The sequence below is a fragment of the Sciurus vulgaris genome, assembly GCF_902686455.1.
Source record: "Sciurus vulgaris genome assembly, chromosome: 2".
NCBI classification, from domain to species: Eukaryota; Metazoa; Chordata; class Mammalia; order Rodentia; family Sciuridae; genus Sciurus; species Sciurus vulgaris.
The window spans coordinates 173591231-173612638 of NC_136462.1; the positions used below are offsets into that span (position 1 = coordinate 173591231).

The 21408-nt window shown below is 40.6% G+C and overlaps 1 protein-coding gene across 10 annotated transcripts in view; it reads left to right on the top strand.

Annotated features, from left to right (window-relative positions):
• SLC23A2 (solute carrier family 23 member 2) overlaps window positions 1-21408 on the top strand; it is a gene marked incomplete at its 3' end in the record, with an annotated part of 112164 nt that overhangs the window by 32920 nt on the left and 57836 nt on the right. For 5 of the 10 annotated variants that reach the window (XR_013762151.1, XM_079129101.1, XM_079129094.1 and 2 more), the window contains exon 2: window positions 18895-19153. Coding sequence is in view for 9 of the 10 variants with exons in the window: in XM_079129101.1 (XP_078985227.1) it covers window positions 19046-19153 (108 nt within the window). The other 5 variants (XM_079129100.1, XM_079129098.1, XM_079129099.1 and 2 more) reach the window with 5 other exon arrangements.

The following is a 21408-nucleotide window of genomic DNA, read 5'->3' on the forward strand; positions in this document are numbered from 1 at the left end:
ATGCACTTGATTCTTTTGAACAGCTGTCCCCCTTATTGATTACAGAATCAGAGTAGTTTTTGTCCAGTTGGTAACCCTAAGTAACTTTTTTGGGGGGAGGCACTGGGGAATGAACTCCAAGCACTTGACCACTGAATCACATCCCCAGCCCAATTTTGTATTTTATTTAGAGACAGGGTCTCACTGAGTTGCTTAGTGCCTCGCTGTTGCTGAGGCTGGCTTTGATCCTCTTGCCTTAGCCTCCTGATCCCCTGGGATTACAGGCATCTGCCACCATGCCTAACTCTAAATATCCTTTTGTTTTACTCTTTTTTTTTTTTAATAACAGTAGGGGCAATGAAGTGTCAATATGTAAAATTCGTTTGGACAGGTACAAGCAGGTAATCACCATAAGTGAAAGCCCCCTCCCCCGAAACATATTTAGAGTTTATTATTAAATAGGAAACATAAATCAGAGATTACATTAATAAAATAAGATATTTTCAAACGTGCAGGTATTTCTGAAGAATTAAATTATTTTTTCCTATATTTGTCCAAGTTTAGCCTTTTACTTATTTTGCATTCTTTTCTGTTCTGAACTTATTTACCTTACATAGGTGCTTAGAATTGAGCTGCTCATTTTGCTTCCTGGTACAATGGGAGGAATGTAACTAGAATTTAGAAAACACAGATAAATACAAAAAACACCTAGCCAGGAGCAGTGGTGCATGCCTGTAATTCCAGCAACTCAGGAGTCTAAGGCAGGAGGATTGCAAGTTTGAGGCCAGCTTCAGCAATTTAGCAAGGTTCTATGCAACTTAGTAAGACCCTGTCTCAAAATAAAAAATAAAAACGGCCTGGGGATGTGGCTCAGTGGTGAAGCACCCCTGGGTTAAATCTCCAGTACCAAAAGAAACACACCTGTAGTCCCACTTTGAGAGATTGCCACGTAAACTACATGGGATGCAGCCATCTGTTTCCTTAGCACAACTGCACATGTGTAACACAATTCTTTAAAAAAGGTGAGATCATGTGAGTTCATGGAATATTTTTTGTATGTTCATTTTATAACTTTTTTGCTTTTCTGAAGTATCTTATTCTGATACTGCTTTTTTAAAAAAACTTGTTTTCTGGGGCTGGAGAATATAGCTTAGTGGCAGAGTACTTCCCTATCATAGGCGCGAGGCCCTGGGTTCAGTTCCCAGCAGTGGCAAACAAAAACCACTTCATTTTCTGTGTAGACAGACCAACTACCTGAAAATAATTCTTTTGCATTCCCTTTTTCATTAATTGATCTTTCAAATCTTTTTCTTACTGTATTGTATTGGTTAGAACTTCCAGAACAGTCTCTTCTCTGATAAGGACCATCAAACTCCTTTCCTTTTCTGGCTTTAATAGACACCCCTGAGGGTTTTTCAGGGCAAGTAGTTCATTGCTTTTGATATGACATGGGTATTTTTTTTTTTACTTTTTTTTCTTTGTGTCTTATATGCAGTTATTGACAGTTTTATCAGGTGCCTTTTTTAGGTTTCTGTTGGTCCTACTGTTTTTCCTCCTCCGGTTTTTTGGTGTGAGTAGTAGTATATACTAGCCTTTTCCATTTTCTTGGTTCTTGTTCAGTTTTCTATCAGGATTCTATTAGTCTGTCACATCCTTTTCTGGTGCTTTGGAGCTGTCTGAGTAGCATGAAGTGACTCCGTCTTGGCGTTTGGTACTTGCCTGGGAAACTCCTGGGTGCCTGGTTGAGTGGATGATCCTTGTCTGCTCTGTCCTTGGGAGGCTTGTCCAAGAGCCTGCTTGAATTATTTATCATATTTATCAAGTATTTTGCTTATTTTCTATGGTGATCCTCTTTACCCCTTTTTACTTTCTGTAGGGTATTTCACTTCTTATTTTTTCTTGTTTAATTGTACAAATACTTTTATAATTTCAATTTTGTCTTTGATTCAGTGATTATTCAGGAGAAAGGTTAAATTTTGAAAATGTTAGAGAATCTTGATAATTTAGTCTTTAATCTCTTTTTTGGCACTGTAATAAGGACAAATATAAATATATCTTTATTGTGGGATTTGAAATTTTCCTTGGGAATTTTCACAATTTATTCTTTACCATTGTAAATGAAACTATTTTCTGTGGGTTGCAACATTTGCTACCCATTATGTTAGCTTTATTTATTGTACTGGTTAGATTTTCTAATCAATACTGCAAGATAAACAAGAAAGGGAGTCTGTGTTAAGTGTTTCCCCATCTTCTTAGAAATGGCTAAATTTGTTAAGTCTTTGCTATTCTGGATTTTTAACAATATGGGCTTTATTTCAGTGAATGTTCAGAACTTAAAATTGACACCATAATTGTAAATTTTGTACTTTAGGAATGTAAAATGATCCTCTGACCCATTTTAATACTTTCTGACATGAATCCTACTGTGTCTGACTTTTTTTCTTTGCAGTGCTGAGAACTGAACCTAGGACATTGAGCATGCCACATGAGTGCTTGACCACTGAGCTACAGCCCTGGCCTGTGTTTGACATTTAAAAACTAAAAGGCAGCATTCATTTTTTTTTTTAACTTTATTGAAGTTCTGTCTTTGAGTATTGGCATTTATTTTTGACAAGATCTATGAGTATTTTTAAAAATTTTTTAGATGTTCATGAGATATTTATTTTATTTATTTATTTTATGTGGTGCTGAGAATCAACCTAGTGCCTAACACATGCTAGGCAAGTGCTCTACACCTGAGCCACAATTCCAGCCCCCTAAGAATATTTTTAATTATGTGAATTTAACTTGTTTATAGGTTTAGTTTCTGTTTTAGGTCTGTGTTCTGTTTCAGATTCTAATAAAGGTTTCCTTGGACTGGTGATACTGATGGTAGAAACACTTGCCTGATGTACCTGAGGCCCTGAGTTCAATCCCTAGCATCCTCCCTCCACCCACTTCCCAAAATAGTGATGTTCTTTCAAAACAAAAAAATATCATATTTCTGCATCTGCAGTTGTCATATTTAGAGCCCTGTCTCTTTGGGAGAAGGGTTTAGACTCTTCTTACTCCCAATATTGGCCTGATTGTATGCTATAAAAAAATACCTAATGCTGTGTACTTATAAAGTACTTTATAAAGAAATCCAAGAGCATGGTACCATTGTCCTATTAAGTGGACTTAGGCTGCATCACAACATAATGGAAAAATGGAAAGGGAACCAGCTATAGGCAAGAGGGGGCCAAGTACCTGGTCTTTTTTGGGTGGGGGTGGAGGGGATGCAGTCTTGCTATGTTGCCCAGGCTGCTTTTGAAATTTTGGGTTCAAGTGATCTCCTACCTCAGCCTCCAGAGTGACAGGTCTACAGGCATGTGCCCCCTGGTCCAACTCTATTTCCTGCCATATCAAATTGTCACGCACAATCTTGGCACTAAGTCCTGGTGCAGTGCCAGTACAGTCACGCAGTATTTAACGAAGGAAGACACTTGCTGAGATGTCATTGTATGAACATCGTAGAGTGTACTTACACAAACCTAGGCACACCTAGGCTTTCTGGTATAGTCACCACCACATATGCAGTCTGTTGCTGAACAAAACACCCGTACACAGCGTACAGCTCTAAGACAGCCAAACATTTTATCCTCCCTGGATGCATCTGATGTTTTCATCCCTGTGGTTAAACCATTTTGGCAGGACATGTCCAAGTGTAGATTTCTCCTCTATAATTTTGCGTGATCATGGGCTGTCCTTGTAATCTCTACACTGAGATTTTTCTTAATAACAGAGTAATTTTTAAATTTATTATCTTTAATATCATCTAAGTCTGTTCCATTTCTTTTGTTGTGCTACCAAGCTACATTCCCCAGCCCGTTTCTTTTTCTTTTCCAGTACTGGGAATTGAACCCAGGACTTCATGCATGCTAGGGTAGCTCTCTATCATGAGTTAGTCCTCAACCCTTTTAGAAGATACGGTTTTCACATGTCGTAATAATTCACCATTTTATAGTTCATTCAGTGACTTTAAGTATATTCACACAGCTCTGTGACCCCCATCACCACAGCCTAATTTTAGAGCATTTTCCTCATCCCACAAGGAAACCCCAGATCCATTCATAGTCATTCCCTGCCACCCCAGCAGCCTTTCTGTGCTTTCCTTTCTCTGTAGATTTGCCTATTCTGGACATTTCACATATGTGGACTTGCACTGCGTGGACTGGCTTCTTTGTCCTGTCCCTTAGGTCCAGCTGGGAAATGCTGATTGTTCATGTCCTGGTTTTTGCCCTTTGCCTCCTCCGCTCTCTTTTCTGAGCTATGTTTGCCTTTTTCTGTACTTTTTCTTTCTCAGTTTCTCAAGCTTGTCTTCCATTCTGTTTTAGCTTCTCTTCTGCTCTTTCACTTCTCCTGTTTGCTGCTCAGTTTAATTCTTCCCCATCCCGCTTTGTTATCTCATGCTCAACTTCATGTTCTTCATGTAATTGTCTGATTCTTTCCTTTTATTTATTTTATTTTTTTTAATTTTGAGGCAGGGCCTTGCTAAATTGCTGAGGCTGGCCTTGAACTTGGAATCCTCCTGCCTCAGCCTCCTGAGTCACTGGGATGTGCCACAGGCATGTTCCACTGTGCCTGACTCTTCTTTGTTTTGAGACAGAGTCTCACTGAGTTGCCCAGGCTGGCCTGGAACTTGTGATCGTCCTGCTTCAGCCTCCGAGGTAGCTGCGATGAAAGGCATGCACCAACATGCTTGGCTTGATTTATTTTTTTTCTTTAAATAAATGAATAACACCTTTAAAAAAAGATTTTACAGATTACGTCTTTTCCCACCTGTCTTTTTTTTTTTTTTTTTTTCTTCGCTCCTGCAGTACATCCTTTCTGGGATAGGAATTGTCATGGAGTATCCTAACTACAGTTCTTGGCTTCTTGAGCATGTTGGACAGTCACGTGGAAAGCTGTGTTCTGGGCACTTGTGATGGTCAGTCTCCTCCTGGTAGCTTTGGCTCTGTTTTTTCTCCAGTTTCTGGTATGGCTTCTCTCATCATGTGGTGTCTTTCTCTTCAGTGCTTACTGCCTCAAAATTTTCATGATTGAGCAGCACTTCTAAAACTTTTCTGCTGGAGTTTTCTTGGTTCCTTTTCTACCTTTATCCCAGTCACATCCTCTTTCAAGACATGCTTTACTGTTGGTAGATGTCCCTCCTGGCTGGCCCTCTGCCTTCTGAGTCTCATGGTCCCTGTCAGATGTGTGAAGTTCAGTCTGGAGTAGGGGAGATGGAGGCAGGAGTTTGTGTATCTAAAGGGCAGAGAGTGTCCTCTGCTCTGGCTCTGGTAGGCCCAGGCCTGGGGCTAGGGCTAGGAAGGGTAGTCTGGCTTCAGGTGTGGCTCTTTCCTGGTACTGATTGTCAGTGTCTCTGCTCTTTGGTGCCTTCACAGGTGCATCACTGTTCAGTGGGACCTGTGCAGACATGAGATGGCACATGGACCCTGGGCTCCAGTGGTCAGCCCTTCGGTATTACAGTTTTGTTGGCTTTGCCAGTCATTTGATGAATGGATCCTACCATGAGATCTCTGAAATTCTTTTAGTTTTGAACACAATTGATGTTGGATGCCTGATTAGGGAAATGAAAAAATACTAGGGAGTAAAGTAATTCCCCTTTTCACCGAGCTGGCAAGCAGTGTTGGGTAGACTTGTACATCTGAGCCATAGGGTTTTGGAAAGATAGGTTTTTCATTTCCCTTCTTTGTGAGGGTTTGAGAAGTGTAATCCCAGTAGCCGCTGGGGTTCTACAATAGAATATCCAGACTGCCAAGTCGAAACCTGCCGCAGATTGATGTTGAGACCGTAATAGAGGCCTGCAGTAACCGTTTGTAACCAGGCGGTGGCTGTTGTGTAACACAAATGGCATTTATAATGAGGTGGTGTGGTTACACAATTTGGGCCAGCCCGCGTGGGTTATAAAAGCCAAAATTGCTTCAGCACCTGAAAACGTCTCATACTGAGCACCAGGACAGTCACAGCATTGCACAGGCGTGGTGGGTGGGTCACTGGTTAAAGGACATTTGTTGTGGACAGGGTAAGGTTTCACTCTGAAGGTAAGACTGTTTCTTCTGGTATAGAAGCTCTGCTTTGTGGTGGGGGACGGTGAGTTTTGTGGCTGCATGGATTGATTCATGTGTGTGTGTGTCTGAATGTGTCTGTGCTTCCACAAGTGTGTCCGTTTCTGTGTTGCATCTGCATGTGTTCATATCTGAACATGTGTGGGATTTTTCTACACATATATCTCTCTGCCTGTTGTGTGCATCTCTGTGTGTGTGACTGGTAGATGGGCAAGGAGCCTCTGGTTCAAGTTTGCCCAGCTGGTTTACTGGAAAATCTGTGAAGCCTTTCTCAGTGCTCTCAGACATTATTTAAATATTAATAGTTGAATATTAACATTTATTGCAACTCTAGGAAGGCAGCTCCTTTATTAAATATGTGAAAAAGAGTAACAATAAAATCCCTATTTGTAGTCAGTTACATGTCAAATTGCATGTTTTTCAGCTGCCTATTTGCTTTATTTTCTTAATCCAGTCTTGGGACTGCCAAAGCTCTGCGTTTTTTTATGTTTTACTGTATATAAAATTTTAGGAATTTGATGAAAAGTAGGTGCAAAAGCAAAAAGGAGTATATAGTTTTTATTTTGTCTTATTGTCCACCAGAAGGAATATAAACGAAACAGATTCATGGAGAGATAAGGGTCTCATATATAACTGAGTGCATATATTTTTTATCCTTTTTAAGGTTTTTGCATAGTGAGAATGCTAGATTTAGCTGGGTGTGGAGGTGCATGCCTGTAATCTCAGCTACTTGGGAGAATGAGATAGGAGGATCGCATCAAGGCCAGCCTGGACAATTTAGCCAGACCCTGCCTCAAAATAAAAACGACTGACTGGGGATGTGGCTCAGTGTGCCCCTGGGTTCAATCCTTAGCACATCCCTCACCACCCATGCCCCCCAAAAAGAAGGTATTCTCAAATACCAGAGAAAAAGCCACATGTCTCTGTGGCATGCAGTCCTAGGTGATTGCTTATTAGTATTTAGTGGGTATATTTTTTATGAATTTCTTAGGAGGAGCATGTTCCTTTGCAGAGAAAAAAATAAGTGTGACATACAGGCATGAATTGTTTAAAGGATTAGGGGAAAGTCTTGCTATTTCTGTCACCATGTGCTTGGTGTTAACCTGGGGAAGTTACTGTGACCCAGCCCAGGTAATTGCAATGCAGTTTAGCAAACCCACAGTTCAGCCCTCATTCATCAGAGAGGTGAAATTTCAAAACTATCTTTCCTGGTCTCAGGAGGGTCTGCAGGGAGCAGAGGTAGCTCTTGGTAAATGGCACTAGGGGGCAGCAAGAGTGGGTGGGCAGGAAAAGGATGCTGAAGAAATGATTGCAAATGGAATGGGGAGCAGGTGATTGAGAGAATGAAGAAAGTATGTCAGAGTCCAGCCAGACTGAGCCGGTATAATGAATAATTAGGAAATAGGGGGAAAATGGAACAGGTCTCTGCAGGTGAGAGAAGGAAATTGGTTTTGGCACTTGAGGCCAAAGAAGGTATGAAAACATGCGGAAGAGTAGAATGGCATGGAGAGCTGGTAAGTACTGAGCCAGAGGCAAGGGAGTGGATCTTGTTTGAAAATGCTTCTCCCACTGGGAATTGTGAGTTAAACTCAGCTGGAGGTGACCTAGAGTTCTCCTGAGACTTCCTTCAATGGAGGAGAGAAGGTATGAGTCATTGACTAACAGAGGAAGGGTGGAGCCAGCTGGCACTGGAGCAGAGAGTAGGGCAAAGCCATCTCCTGGATGTTACCTTAGCCTCCAGGGTTGCCACCGTATCAGAAGGCAGGGACATTATATGCAAGGACATTTGGAAACCTGGAAAAGGAGAAAGCTTTAACCCAGGAGATTTCCTTAGCTTCCTCCAAAATGACCCTCAGAATGATCTTTCTGGCTTTTCTTTCTTCCCGTCCCTTCTCAGAACCTGGACGGAAACACATACCTAACTTATACTTTCAAGAATTCTTGCCTGGCTGGAGGTGGTGGTGCATACCCGGCGACTCAGAAAGGTGGGCAGGAGGATGGCAAGTTTGAGGCCTCAGTAACTTAGTGAGGTCCTAAGGAACTTGGTGTGACCCTCTCTCAAAAATAAATGAAAAAAAGACTGGGAATGTGGCTCAGTGGTTAAGTGCCCTTGGTCCAAGCCCCAGAACCAAAAAAAAAAAAAAAATTTTTATCTGGCCTTCCGCTTTTGCCCTTGACTTTTGTTTAAGGGTAAACCAACTTCTTTGCCTCAATTGCTCAACTGTGTAATGGAGATTACAACCCCTCCCAGAATTTTTATAAGGATTAAGTGAAATCATATTTGTATTTCTAGAGGTAATAGTGCATGATGCATTTGTTTATATCTTGTCGTTAAAATTCTACATAACGTTTGCTTTTCAGTGGCTTCTGTAATGGTTAGGGATTAAAACATGGTATTCTTTTTTTTGTCCCCTTCAGATATCCAGGTTTTATCTGCTTATTTTGATATGCTCTTCCTCTTAAGAGAATAAGTCTATAAACCAAGACAGTGAAAGGCTGAGATAGCTCATTGGAATACAGGGAAGAGCCTCTCAGTGGCTTTACCTGGGGTGTTTGGTATGGGGCTCTGCTAGATTATTGTGATTAATTTTATGAACAAAAGACCACTCTGATGTGATTGTGGTGGGTAGTCTCTTCATCATTGTGGAGGTGTAGGGAAAGCTCGATCCTTGTCCCTGAGGCCAATCCAATAATGAGGACATGATTTTAAGAAAAAAGGAAGTTTTATTGCTTTGCTTAGCAAAGGAGAAACAGGGGATCCTGTCCTAGTGACTGATTCTCCCCGTCAAGGGTAGCAGAGGTTTTTAAAGAGGTGATCCAAAAGGAATATGGTTTCCTGAGACTAGGAAGGGAAACTCAGAGAGAGGAAGATTAAGAAGAAGAGATCAGATCAGGAAGAGAAACAAACACATCCATTTGAAAAATAAGTCTCAGTGGCAGAGCAGCAAGGGCGATATTCAATGCATAAAGTGGACCACTGTTACAGAGAGTGGGGGATAGGATATTTTGTTATTGATGTCATTCTGCCCCATTTTCTCACTTCTCACAGATTTTTTTCTGTGGGTGTTTTGAGTTTACATTCAGCAAACAACCATGGTTTAACTTGGGCACTGGGATTATGCATTTGTGTTACTGCAGAGCTTTCAGACTTGTTTTGATTGATTCCATATTACAAAGCATTTACCTTGAAACAATGAGCATATCAGTCACTTTGAGTTGGATAATTTGTAAAGAAAAGAGATCTATTTATCTCAGTTTTGGAGCCTTCTCTCCAAGGCTGCCCATGCTGAATGTTGTCATGAAGAGGTCATGAGTGAGAGGGGGAGATCACATGATGAGAAGGAAGTATGATTCAGGGAGGCAGCCTTGCTTTTTTTTTGGCAGTGCCACGAATTGAACATAGTGGGTACTCTACCACTGAGCTGCATTCTCCACTCTTTATTTTTTGAGTCAAGGTCTTGCTAGGTTGCCAAGACTAGCTTGGAAATGGGAATCCTCCTGCCACAGCCTCCAGAGTAGCTGGGATTAAAGGTCCCCAGACAGGCTTACTCTTTTATAATAAGCCTCTTGCAAAAGTTATTAACTAGGGTGCCCCCAGATGACTTACCACCAGGCTCCACCTCTTAAAAGTCACACCACCCATTAACACGGAGGTTAACATGGAGGACGATGCTCCTACATGTCAACCATAGTCAGGCCATAGCACACGGTCACCCTTGTGAGATGTGCTCTGAAGCTTTTTGTTCTGCTGAATTCCATTGCATTGAAGTTTCTGCCCCAAATCCACTAAGTTAATTTCATGACCCACTAGTGGGTACTAAATTGAGTGTGAGAAATAAGAGTGAGAGTTCTTGAATTGTTTTGGAGAAGGCTGCAGGACAGTTGAGTATTTTTCAGTCATGCCCTGTGAGCATAGTTGTCATCATGAGATCTAATAATAACCACTTCTTGCAGATCCATTCATTACTGCTCAGAGCTTTAAACGACATAATCATAGCTAGGATCAGCATCAGCACCGTAAGCTTCCTAAAGCAGCAGACTGTGTGTTAGGGTAACTAATTTTATTTGAAGGGAGTTGATAATATAAAGTTGAAGATATTTGTTCTAATAATCTTTTTTGTTTAACTTGGATTAAAAGTGCTTAGGTCACATGTTTATCATTTAACAGAATTTAGTGGAGCAGCCACTGTTTGACTATAATCCCCTAATAATGGGGTTTAAGCACAGAACCACAACTTTGCTTTTAAAATGTGCTTTATCACTGAACCTGGTGGCTCTTGTTTTTGCCTTGGTAGAGACCAAAGTTTCAGCCAGCAGGTTGGGGTTTTGATGTTCTCATCCCAAAATCATCTTCTTAGCCACACTCCCACCTGTCTGGATAGGTTTGTGCAAGAGAAAATAGCTTTATCTCAGCCCAGGTTGCTTGCCCCCAGGGTGGATCTGAGGACCACAAGCATGAGACTATTTTTCTCTTTATTAAAAGTGTAGCTTCCCAGGCCCCAGAGCAGATCTATGAATACAAGAAGAATCAGAATTTGAGGAGGGACTTTTTTTTTTTAAGTGGAATTATAGAAGTTTTCAAATTTCCCTTCCAAAATCAGCTTTGTTGAGGTAAGTAGAATAAGTATGTATGCATACAGGTGGGGTCCCCAGTGTCACAATCAAAGCATAGCATACTTCCAACACTCCTGAGCTCCCTTTTCTCCCTTGGGAAGTCCTTCCTGCCTCTATTTCTACGCCCGGTAGCCCCTGACTGCATCCTGTCCCTGTAGATTAATTCTGCATTTTAGGAATCATCATGTCTTATTTCTGACTTCCTTCACTCAGTGCATTGCTGTGTGCTTTGTCCAAGCTGTTACTCAGGGCAGTGGTTGCCTCCTTTCTATCACCAAGTGGTAATTCCTCTGGATGGACCCACGTTGTTTACCCAGCACCATTAGGTGATTCCAGTTTAAGGCTATTATGAATAAAACAGCTTTTGAACTTTTGCTTACAAGTATGATTCTTACTCTCTGATCTTTTATCCTTCTTGTATCCTTTAACTGTAGGTTTTGTGCCTTGATCACATGATGGATTTGCAGTGTATTTGTTTTTGAAGTGCTAGGCATTCAGTGCTATCTATTTGAGGTAAATGTGTATTTCATTGGTATTTGTTGATCATCTGTTTTATGCTAACAGCTGGGAATATAAAGATGAATTGTATACCGAAGGGAGGATCATACACTTGGGGAGAATCCTTAGTGATTAATTCTTTCAGTGGTTGGGGGCTTTCTACCTTGTGTGCTGGGAATTCTACTAGGTGCTGACCATGGCAGTACATGTTTTTTAGGTTCTTCTCAGAATCACAGGGTTTTAGTATTTAACTCTAGGAGTAGCTCAGTCCTCAAAACCTTTGTTTGGGGCTGTGGTAGTTCAGCCCTGTAATCCTAGTGACTTCAGAGGCTGAGGCACGAGGATCCCAAGTTTGGGTCCAGCCTCAGCAATTTAGCAAGACTCTGTTCAGATAAACAAACAAATAAGCCCTTAAATAAAACAAGGGCTGGGAATGTAGCTCAGTGGTAAAGCACCTCTGTGGTCAATCCCAGTACAAAAACAACACAAAACCTCTATTTGGCTAATATTATCATACTTTCAAGTGAGGAGGCAGAATAAGCCACAGTGAGGGGTAACACTGATTCCTGGATAGGAGAGAAAAGGCCAGGTAAAAAACATTGAGCACAAAAGGAATGACTACTGGCCGAATAGCTGATAAACTAAGTAAAATCAAAGTTTTTTTTGCGTGATTATGGGTGACTGGAGAGCTAGTGGCTCCATGTATTAGGAATTCAAAGATTTGTTAAAGATTGAGTGTGTAACTTGTGTACTTCTTCATAAGTTTCCCCAATTGCTCTTTTTCTACTTTGTCAGTCTTGTGTTTATTTTGAGGTGAGTTTTATTTTGAGACTAATGATGCCCTGTTTGCTGAAAGGTAGTAATTTTTAACCCTAGCTGCAGGGGAGCTTTAAAATAACCTAGATGCAAAGCATAATTTACAAATCTTGACTTTTCTCCAGTGTTTTCCAATATGTTATTTTAGAACTTTAAACATGAAAACATTGCTCCACGCTGCGATGTCCTTAGCACTCAACAGAAATTTGCTTTATATTGTGTGTGTGATGAGTGATGCTGGAAAGGGAAGTGGCCACTGCCCTGGGTTGGAGCGTAAAGAGGAGGAAAGAACTGTGCTCTTGTGAACATCAGCAGCTCTTGGGGGAGAAAGTGAGCCCATTTTTTCGTTGCTGAGTAAGTGATTTTAGAAAATATAGAAGAGTATTAAAAAAAAAAAAAAAAAGTTGTGTTCCTGCCATTCAAATGTTTGATTAGTGTTTCGTCATGTGTACATATACACACTTTACACAGATACTGTGGGTTAGTGCTATGCCTATATATTTTTTAATTGTTTTAATTGCCTTTAATTCTTTTTATTCATGGCCTTATTTTTTTTAAAAATCAGCATTTTCTACTCATTTCCTTATTGCCTATGTACTTCTAACAGGAGACCTATCTTCTTAACCAATTTTTAAGTCCACAATATAATTGGCAACTGTATCACATGGTGTATTATAGTGGGTCTCTAATACTTACTCATCTTGCATGACTAAAACTTTGTATTTGTTGAATAGCAGTTTTCCACTTCCCCCTGTCTCAAGCCCCTGGCAACCATCCTACTCCTTGCTTCTGAGTTGGGCTATTTTTTGTTATTATGACGATGATGATTATGTTGGTACTAGGGCACTTTACCACTGAGCTACATCCCTTACCATTTTTATTTTTTATTTTGAAACAGGGTCTTGCTGAATTGTTGAGACTAACCTCAAACTTGAGCTCTTCCTGCTTCAGCTTTCTATGTCATTAGGATTATAGGTGTGCATAGCTGTGCCTGGCTGAGTTGGACTATTTTAGATAGCACATATAAAAGTGGAATCATTCAGCATATGTCCTGCTGTGACTGGCTTGTTTCAGTTAGCATTATGTTGTCCTTCATAAGTTTTTTAGTTTGCTTTTTTGCATGTCATGAACATCTTTCCTTTAATTGGTATTTCTGTGCAGTCTTTTTAATGGCCACATGGTGTTGCTTTTTTTAAAATTAATTAATTAATTAATTTTTTTGCGGTGCTGGGGATTGAGCCCAGGGCCTTGTACTTGCAAGGCAAGCACTCTACCAACTGAGCTATATCCCCAGTCCCATGGTGTTACTTTTTTTTATTGGACCAGTTTTACCATTCCCCCTCCTAATATTGGGTGTTAAATTATTTCCTGCTTTTTTCTTAGCAACAAAGTTAGAATGCACAAGACACACAATTTTGTAGCTAAATCTTTGTGTGACCTAGTCATGATTTTAGAATATGTTCCTACAAGTGTTATATCCTCAGGAAAACTATTAAAAATGAATGTGAATGTCTGTAACTCTCTTCAAATAGCCAAATTGCCTTCCCGTTATCAACTAAGTCTTCATTGGAAATGTGTGAGTTTATTTCTTTACCATCTTGCCAATAAGACTATTTAAAAATAACTGACATAGATAAAATTGGTTCTTCATTAGTCACCTTGTGTGTTTGTGTCTGTGTGTGATGCTAAGGATTGAATCCAAGGCTTCACACATGCTGGGCGAGCATTCTATCACGAGCATTCTACCACTGAGCTACATTCCCAGCCCCTCTGTACACTTTTGTTTGGTTTTAAATAAGAACCAGCACTTAGTTTACTATGTGCGTTTGGATGGATTGATGATTCGAAATTTGTATGTTCTGCCCATTTTTGTTTACGTTGAAGGTTTTGTTTTCAGTTTGTTGATTTATAAAGAGTGATTCAAATAGTAAAGATATTTACACATCCTATCTATTGTATTTTGCTCTTTAATTTTGTGATTTTTCTCCATACAGAAATCTAAACATTTTTTTATGTTGTAAAATCTATTAGCTTCTTTTTCCTTTCTGTCCAAGAAAGGAGTGCCCCCATGCTCATATATGATCATGTAGCAGTCTTTTCTTTTTAAACCTTAGGCCTTACTTTTTTCTGGATTTTATTATAGTGAACTTGTTGTCTTGGCATATATCTTGAAAAATTCATACCTTGTGCTGTGATTTGAAGTGGCCCATGTCCTGCCCTTGTCAGCCTGTGGGTTTTTTGTTACCTAGTGTTAGTTTTATTTTGTATTTCTGTTAAACTTTTCTGCTTCTTGCAGCCTTAGATTAGGTTTCTAGCTGAAAGAGCACATTCTTCTTATTATTTTTCAGATCTTTGTGGCCGTTCTTGCTTATTCTTCCAGAGAAATTTGTAGCAACCCTTCCTGTCTCCCTTTGGGGTATTAATTGGTGTTTATTAAATCTTTATGATCATGTTTATTGGAAAGTGAACATCCTGGCAGTAGCTTTTCTGTCCAGGACTATTGTCTCTGGTTATCCATCTCTCTTGTTCCTTAGTAATATTCTATTGTTTTCTTCATAATTTATTGAATTTTATTTATAAATATTCATGATTATTATTGCCATTTTGGCATTTTGAGCAGAATTCCTTCCATTTTCATTGGGTTGACCGACTTTTCTGTGAACAACTTAGGTTTTGTGTGCCAGATGGTCTCTGTCATAGGTTCTTCTTTGTTGTTTTTCACAATGTTTTTAGAAATGCAAAATCATTCTTAACCGGAGACCAAGAGGCCAGCTGGTGGTTTGCCAGCTTCTGATATAGACCCTAAATGCTGGCATTTCAGAAGTGTTTGATTCAGTTCCATTGAAAGTATCTTGCTCATGTGTTTTGTAACTAGTTATTTAATTGCAGATGCTCTGATTTTTAGATCTCTTGATATAGTTATAATGTTACCAGAGTCTTGGGCTCCAACACATCAGGTCCAGCCACTTGTTCCAAAAACCAAGCAGAAAAGTAATGGTAAAAAGCAAGGGAGTAACTGCAGTGTAGTTGTGGTATAGTAACTGCAGTGTAACTGCACTGGGAGCCCTATCTTTGAGGGACTGACAAAGTCTTGAGGTTTTGTAGAAAGGGAAATGAGGGCTAGGGGGTTTGCACAGCTGGAAGCTTTGCACAGCTACCAAAGCAGATGCCTCTTGATCAGGTATGGTTTGGCCCATCATTATCTCAGGATTGGTGAGGCGAGGCCTTTGATTCATCACAAGATGCTTATCAATGAGATCTGTTGTTCCTGGAATTTAAGGTGATTCAGAGCACAGGAAACAGATGTGAAATGGAGGCAGAGATGCAGATGAGAGTGAAGACTCCCAAGTCCCTTTTAGACTAGCAGTGATGGTGACATCATGGACTTGTTCCTGATATTAATGTGCCTGCCCTGTCATGTATAGGTTTGATGTAGTAAGAGTGTTAAGAAGAATGACTGTTACATGTTAGATTCCAATACATCATTCCAGAATTTTGGAGAAACCTTTAATATACAAGCCAAGTTCAACCCTGGGAGCATAGGTCTGATAGTGAGACTCTAGATTCTGCCTCTTGCTCCTGCAGCTGTCTGGCTAGCAGGCAGGTGGACATTATCCCTCTGTTTTGAGACCATCTTAATGGTCCTGAGACACAATGATGAGGTGGTAATCAGGGGAGATATTGACAGGAGATACCCCAAGAGAAAGGGGTGAGGTACAGGCTGCCCGTTTTTGAAAGACAGCTTGTGCAAGATCTACAGGGTTAGAAGAGGGACAGCACCTGCAAGGAACTGAAGTAGAGCACACTAGGGGCTAAAGCGAGACCTGGAGAGGAGGTCGGGAGGTTCCTTTCAGCCTGGTGAAGGAATTTTGTCATTCTGAAACTAATTATGAAGCCATCAAAGAGCATAACATTTTGTAGAATGTTCTTGGTGGATGCAGAATGGACAAGTGTTTAGGGCCATCAAGGTGGAACAGGAAGATGATTTAAGTTGCTGGGGTGATGCTGCTGAGAGATGATGGTGACATATTCTGAGGAGTAGCCAGGTGGGTAGGAAGAAATGCGGAATGAGGAGTTCCTGATCTGATGAGGGTGGGAACTCCTCATTTTGCCCCTTTCTGTTGGGGTAACATATCAATACTTTGGTGACCACCTCACAGTGTCTGAGAACCATTAAGATGGTTGCAATGTGGAGAAATAGTGGCCACCTGCCTGCTCAGCCAGATGGCTGTAGGAATAAGAGGCAGAATCCCTGGATAAGGTACCACCCAACTGTCCCCTACCCTTGGAGTACCCTTAGGAATGACAAGGAGGGAAGACACCACCTGCAGGTCTTATGGAGGCAGTGCTCACGAGCCAGCTGTCTTGGGCTTTGTTTGTCCATGGGGGTTATCTATAGCTGAGCATTGAAAGGGCAGTTTTATGTCTTGCTTGTATAAATAGGATGGGTGAGAAAACTGATTAAAGTTTGAATCCTATTCCACTGCTTTGGCTGTGTAACCTTTGGTGAGTTACTTTGCTTCTCTGAAGCTTGAGTTCTGCTTTTGTGGCGTTAGGGGGGCATAAGCATATCAATATCACACTCACTGGCTAGAAATAATTGCCGTCTATATAATGAGAGGTAAGAGAGGTTCCTGCCACATGTGGACACTTAGCAGGTAGAAAACCGCTGTTATTACTGCAGCCGTTACCATCATCGTGGTCTCTTGACCCCTCCTTCCCTCTGTCAAGTGTTCAGGGATAAGAGTGCAGGTGGACTTGCTTATTCCTTTACTCTTTGCAGGGAGTAGGATGAGGAGGTGCCATGAGTTGGTGAACTCTCCCCAGATTTTCCTTCTTGTTTGAATATATTTGAACACAGACCCTAAGCTTCACTCTGCCCACTACCTTTTGCTTTCATTTTTGGCATTTTGCCTCTGGACCTTGGCATTTACCCACACAAAAGTTCATCTTGTGTGAATGAAACCTCTGATCTCAGGTTGATGCGTTGTTTCTGGCCTTGAGACTGTCCTCACCAGCCTTGTGGACTAGGGTGGTAGAATGCTCTCTTTTTGGGATTTGTAGCAGTTTCCAAGGATATATATTTTTTGTTCAGCAGTCACTGTCTTCCTCCCTTCTCTACCCCTATGGCTGTCCCCTCCCTGATTCTGAAGCCCTTTCCCTGCTTCCTTCCTCAGAACCCCTTTTCTGTGCACTGAGGATGTTGGCCTTTATGTGCTAGTGGCCAGTAGCTGTCCCCCAGCCTTGATGGCCCAAAGTGCCTCCAGATCTTGCCATGTGTCCTCTGGAGAGCAGAATAATTCTGGGTTGAGAACTACCATTTTAAACAAGCATGGATATGACAGGAATGAAAATGTAAACAAGGATAGCCCCCCAGAAGAATGTGCTGGGTATGCTCGGCTCTCTTCTACTGAGAAGTTGATGCACCAATAGCTATTTCTTTTTGTTTTTCCTTTTTGCCCTCCGACTGTTGAACTCTCAAACTTTGCATAATTCTTTCTCTTTTCTTATCTGTTTGTAGTTCATTCCCCTCCCTCGCTCATCCACAGAATTTGTTGCATGAACAAGTGTCCCATGAAGAATTCCATGAACAGAGTTTGCTACTTGTATTTCCACACTCCATGAACTAGTCTGTCTTTGCATTTGCAGGGCATTTTGGTTGGATTATTTGTTCTTGATGAAAAACTAATTAATTGGTGGTAAAATTTGACCATGAAATCTGCCCCTCCCACCGTTGCATGTGAGCATATTTTTTTTAAATGAAAATCCAGGCATACCTAGGCATGTTTTATTTATGTGTGCCAACCCACATAGGGATCCCTTGTGCCCTCTCATTTTCAAAGCTGAGTTCTCCAAATGCTGGTTAATCTAGGGTGGGTCACTTTTATTTTTCAGATCATACTTCATGGTTTAAAATTGAGGTTTTATTTTCTGCTGCTTCACTGAGACTTGGCTGCATAGACTTGTTCTTAGATTTTTTTCTTAGTTTGAAGTATTGTGTTATTTCTTTAATAAATGCCAGAGTCTTTCAGATTCTCTGGGCCTGTCAGATCCATTCTGGGCCTGGTAGTGTTGATCCCTCTCTCCCACCCTCCTACCCCTTCTTGTCTCTTGCCACTTCACCTTTCTTTTGGGGAGCAAGAGGGAGGGTTTGAATTTCTCTTTTAGGTTCATGTTGTCATTTCACTGATACCAAATTTTTTTACTTATTTGTGGTATTCTGCCTATTTTAAAACTCACCTTGCTACCTTCCTGGAATTCTCTGTGACCATTTAATCCTAGGTTGGTTTTATTTCCTTTTCTTAATGCTTTGAATGCCTGCTTCTGCCTTTAGTGGGGCACATTTGCTACATGTGCCCCACTAAATTGTTATTAGTGGGACACTAATAATTTAGAATTATTTTGACATCCATTCAGTCATGGTAAATTGCCTGTAGCAACATTGTTCAGTGTGGTAGCCGCTAGGCAAAGTGGTTATATAAATTTAATTAATTAAAATTCAATTCCTCATTTGCACTAGCTTCATTTCCAGTGCACATAAGAACCACAGGTGGCCGATGTGACTGGACAGGGTAGATACAGAACATTTCTATTGCATAATGTTCTATTAAGTAAAGCAGTGTTGTGAGATATATTCTAATGCATGTCAGAGAAATAACAACTTTTTTTCTCCCTGGTGTTGTGATATTTTTGATAATCTAGCTTAGTGGTCCCCCTCTCCAGGGGGCAGTTCAGAAGCAGAGGGTGACTGTAAATAAAGAGAATGGATACTTGAAAAGTATATTATTGGGTGTTTACATCTAACTAATACCATTTTTTCTGTGCAGGGAACTAGATGATCCTGGGTCCTGGGTTTTGTGTGTGCTTTGAAGTGATTTGGCTGTAATCTGTCTTGCAGGTGCTAAGAGATGGTGCTCATGAGTTTCATATCCATCTGAGAATTGGGTGCTGCAGTCGCAGGAAGAGCTGACTGATCCTGAGCTCCTGGCTTGAGTGAGCCTTCACTCCAGTCACGCCACCAGCCAGGCAGACTTACTCAGCTTCTCTTGATGATGGGTATTGGCAAGAACACCACATCCAAATCAATGGAGGCTGGGAGTTCCACAGAAGGCAAATATGAAGATGATGCGAAGCACCCCACTTTCTTTACTCTTCCGGTAATAGTGCTTGCTCTCTGTCTTCATTCTTTAGATCACTCTAAAGTAGTTCTTGGTGGAGTCAGTATAAAACAGGCTTTAATATTTGTGTTTTCAATGAAGGTTGAGGCCTTGAAATACAAGTGCAAAGGCATTGTTTTTGAATTGAGGTCTTGCTCTCAGCCTGGAGTCCCCTGCTGGGATGAACTCCAGGGAGGAAGCATGCATTGCTAATAACATTTTAAAACTGGTCCTGTGCTTACTGCAGGAAGTTGAAGGCTTAACTTTTTTCTCCAAGAATGTGCTGTTATGAAATAACATGTAATCTAACCTCTACTTGTATTATAAGGTGGGGGGGCGAGTGGCATATCATTTGAAACCCAGTGCCCATGCTTCTTGTTATGGCAGCAGCATCCAGGGTAGAAGTAGTTTTATCTGAAGAAGTGGTGTTGGTCAGATAAGGCTGATCACATCCGTTCATTATATTCAGTACTAATATTTTTCCCCAGATGACAGATTATGATTTGACATATATAAAGTTACTTAAAAAGTATTGGTTATGAAAGGGAAAAAGCTCTTTGCAGAGGACTTGCTTTATGGTGTTTTTTCTCTTAAGATCGGAAATATGGTTAATGGCAAGAATACTTAGGTTTCCTTAATTCTAGAATTACTTAAAACTTGGTTCTGGAATTTGCCTTCTGTGGTGGGTGGTGCTCAGTAAAAAAGGTAAGGTGCTGATCTCTTAAGTATTGTGGTTGACTGCTTATTCACATTTTGGCTTTTACCTTAGCTCTTAAAGAAATATCCACTGAATTTTACAAGTGGCATCACTTTTCTTTTTGCCTATAAAGTGAAAATTATGAAACTAGATTTTCTATCATGTTGGAGGTTTAAGGTTGAAACATTTTCTAGGGAGAGAGTCTATAGCTTACTCATAGTCTGGTGTTCACGTTCAAATTAGATCAACTTTGAAGAGTGAAAAGGAGTCTCCTGCAGTTCTCTCCTGGCCTTTTTTTGCTTTAGAGACCAGCAGATTATTTACTCCCACACTTCTTTACTTCAGAGACAAGAACTGAACCATGACTTCACCTCCCACTTGCCTTGCAATTATAGTCTAGGATTTTAGGTTAGGCTAATTTATTTTAGCATAGAACCGGTAATATTTTACATGTGAACTCACCAGCGAATGTTAGCAGTTCTCTTTCCCTGTTGTCTTTTGCACCCTTCTGATTCCCACTTAGTTCACTGTTCTTTTAAAACAGTGGTCTGTAGATGGTGATCCTTAGTCTTTGCCTCTGAAAAATTGTTGTATTTTGCTCTCAGCTTTTGAATGAACTTTTAACTGTACACTGTTTCTCTTCCACTGCTTCCTGGTGCCCTTCTCAGGGCTGCCTTCTGGATTAACACTCTAGTATCTTCTACTTTATCTATTTGTGTGAAATCATGTGTCGGGTGGAATTTTTATTGTAATGATTACAATTTCAACTTGGTTCATTTCTGCTTACCTTTAGTTCTTAATTTCTTGTACATATGTGTGGCTTTTTAAATTCTTTTTTCTTTTCTGTATGTATTTGGTTTTTTTTTTGGTTTTGCAGGTTTGTTTTTGTAGTGCTGGGAATTGAACCCAGGGCCTCATGTGTACTAGGTGCACACTCTGCCCTTGAGCTTTGCCCCTAGCCCTTATATGTATTTGTTTTTAAATGTTTTTTCATTTAAAACATTGAGAGCAGTAATATACCTTTTTTTTTTTTTTTTAAATAGTACCTAGGGGTTGACCAGGGCCTCAAATATGCTAGGCAAGCTCTCTACCACTGAGCTATATATTCTCAGCCCTTTTTATTTTTTTAATTTTGTTTTGAGACAGGGTCTCTCTAAGTTGCCCAAGCTGACTTTGAACTTGTGATCTTCCTACCTTTGCCTCCCCAGTAAAAGATTGCTGCCAGACCTGGTTACTAACATACTTATTTTACAGTCTCTCTAATTTTTTTTTTTTTTCCTCTGGAGCTTTTTGGTATTTTCTTCTCTCTCTGTGATCCTATAGAAAACTATAGGAAAGTTCAAAGGCACTTTCCTGCTGTCCTGTGTAAGTCCATGATCAGGTCTTACAGTGGAGACTTTGTTCTCTTCCCCTGGGAGAGCTAACGTGATGTGAAGAAGTGTGAATCCCTGCCAGGTTCTGGTGTTGGGCATTGAACTGGTTTAGGTTCCACTTGAGTAGGTGTGCCTGGGAGAGGGAGTTCTGTACCCTGGCAGAGCCTGAGGGCTTCTGGGTCCAA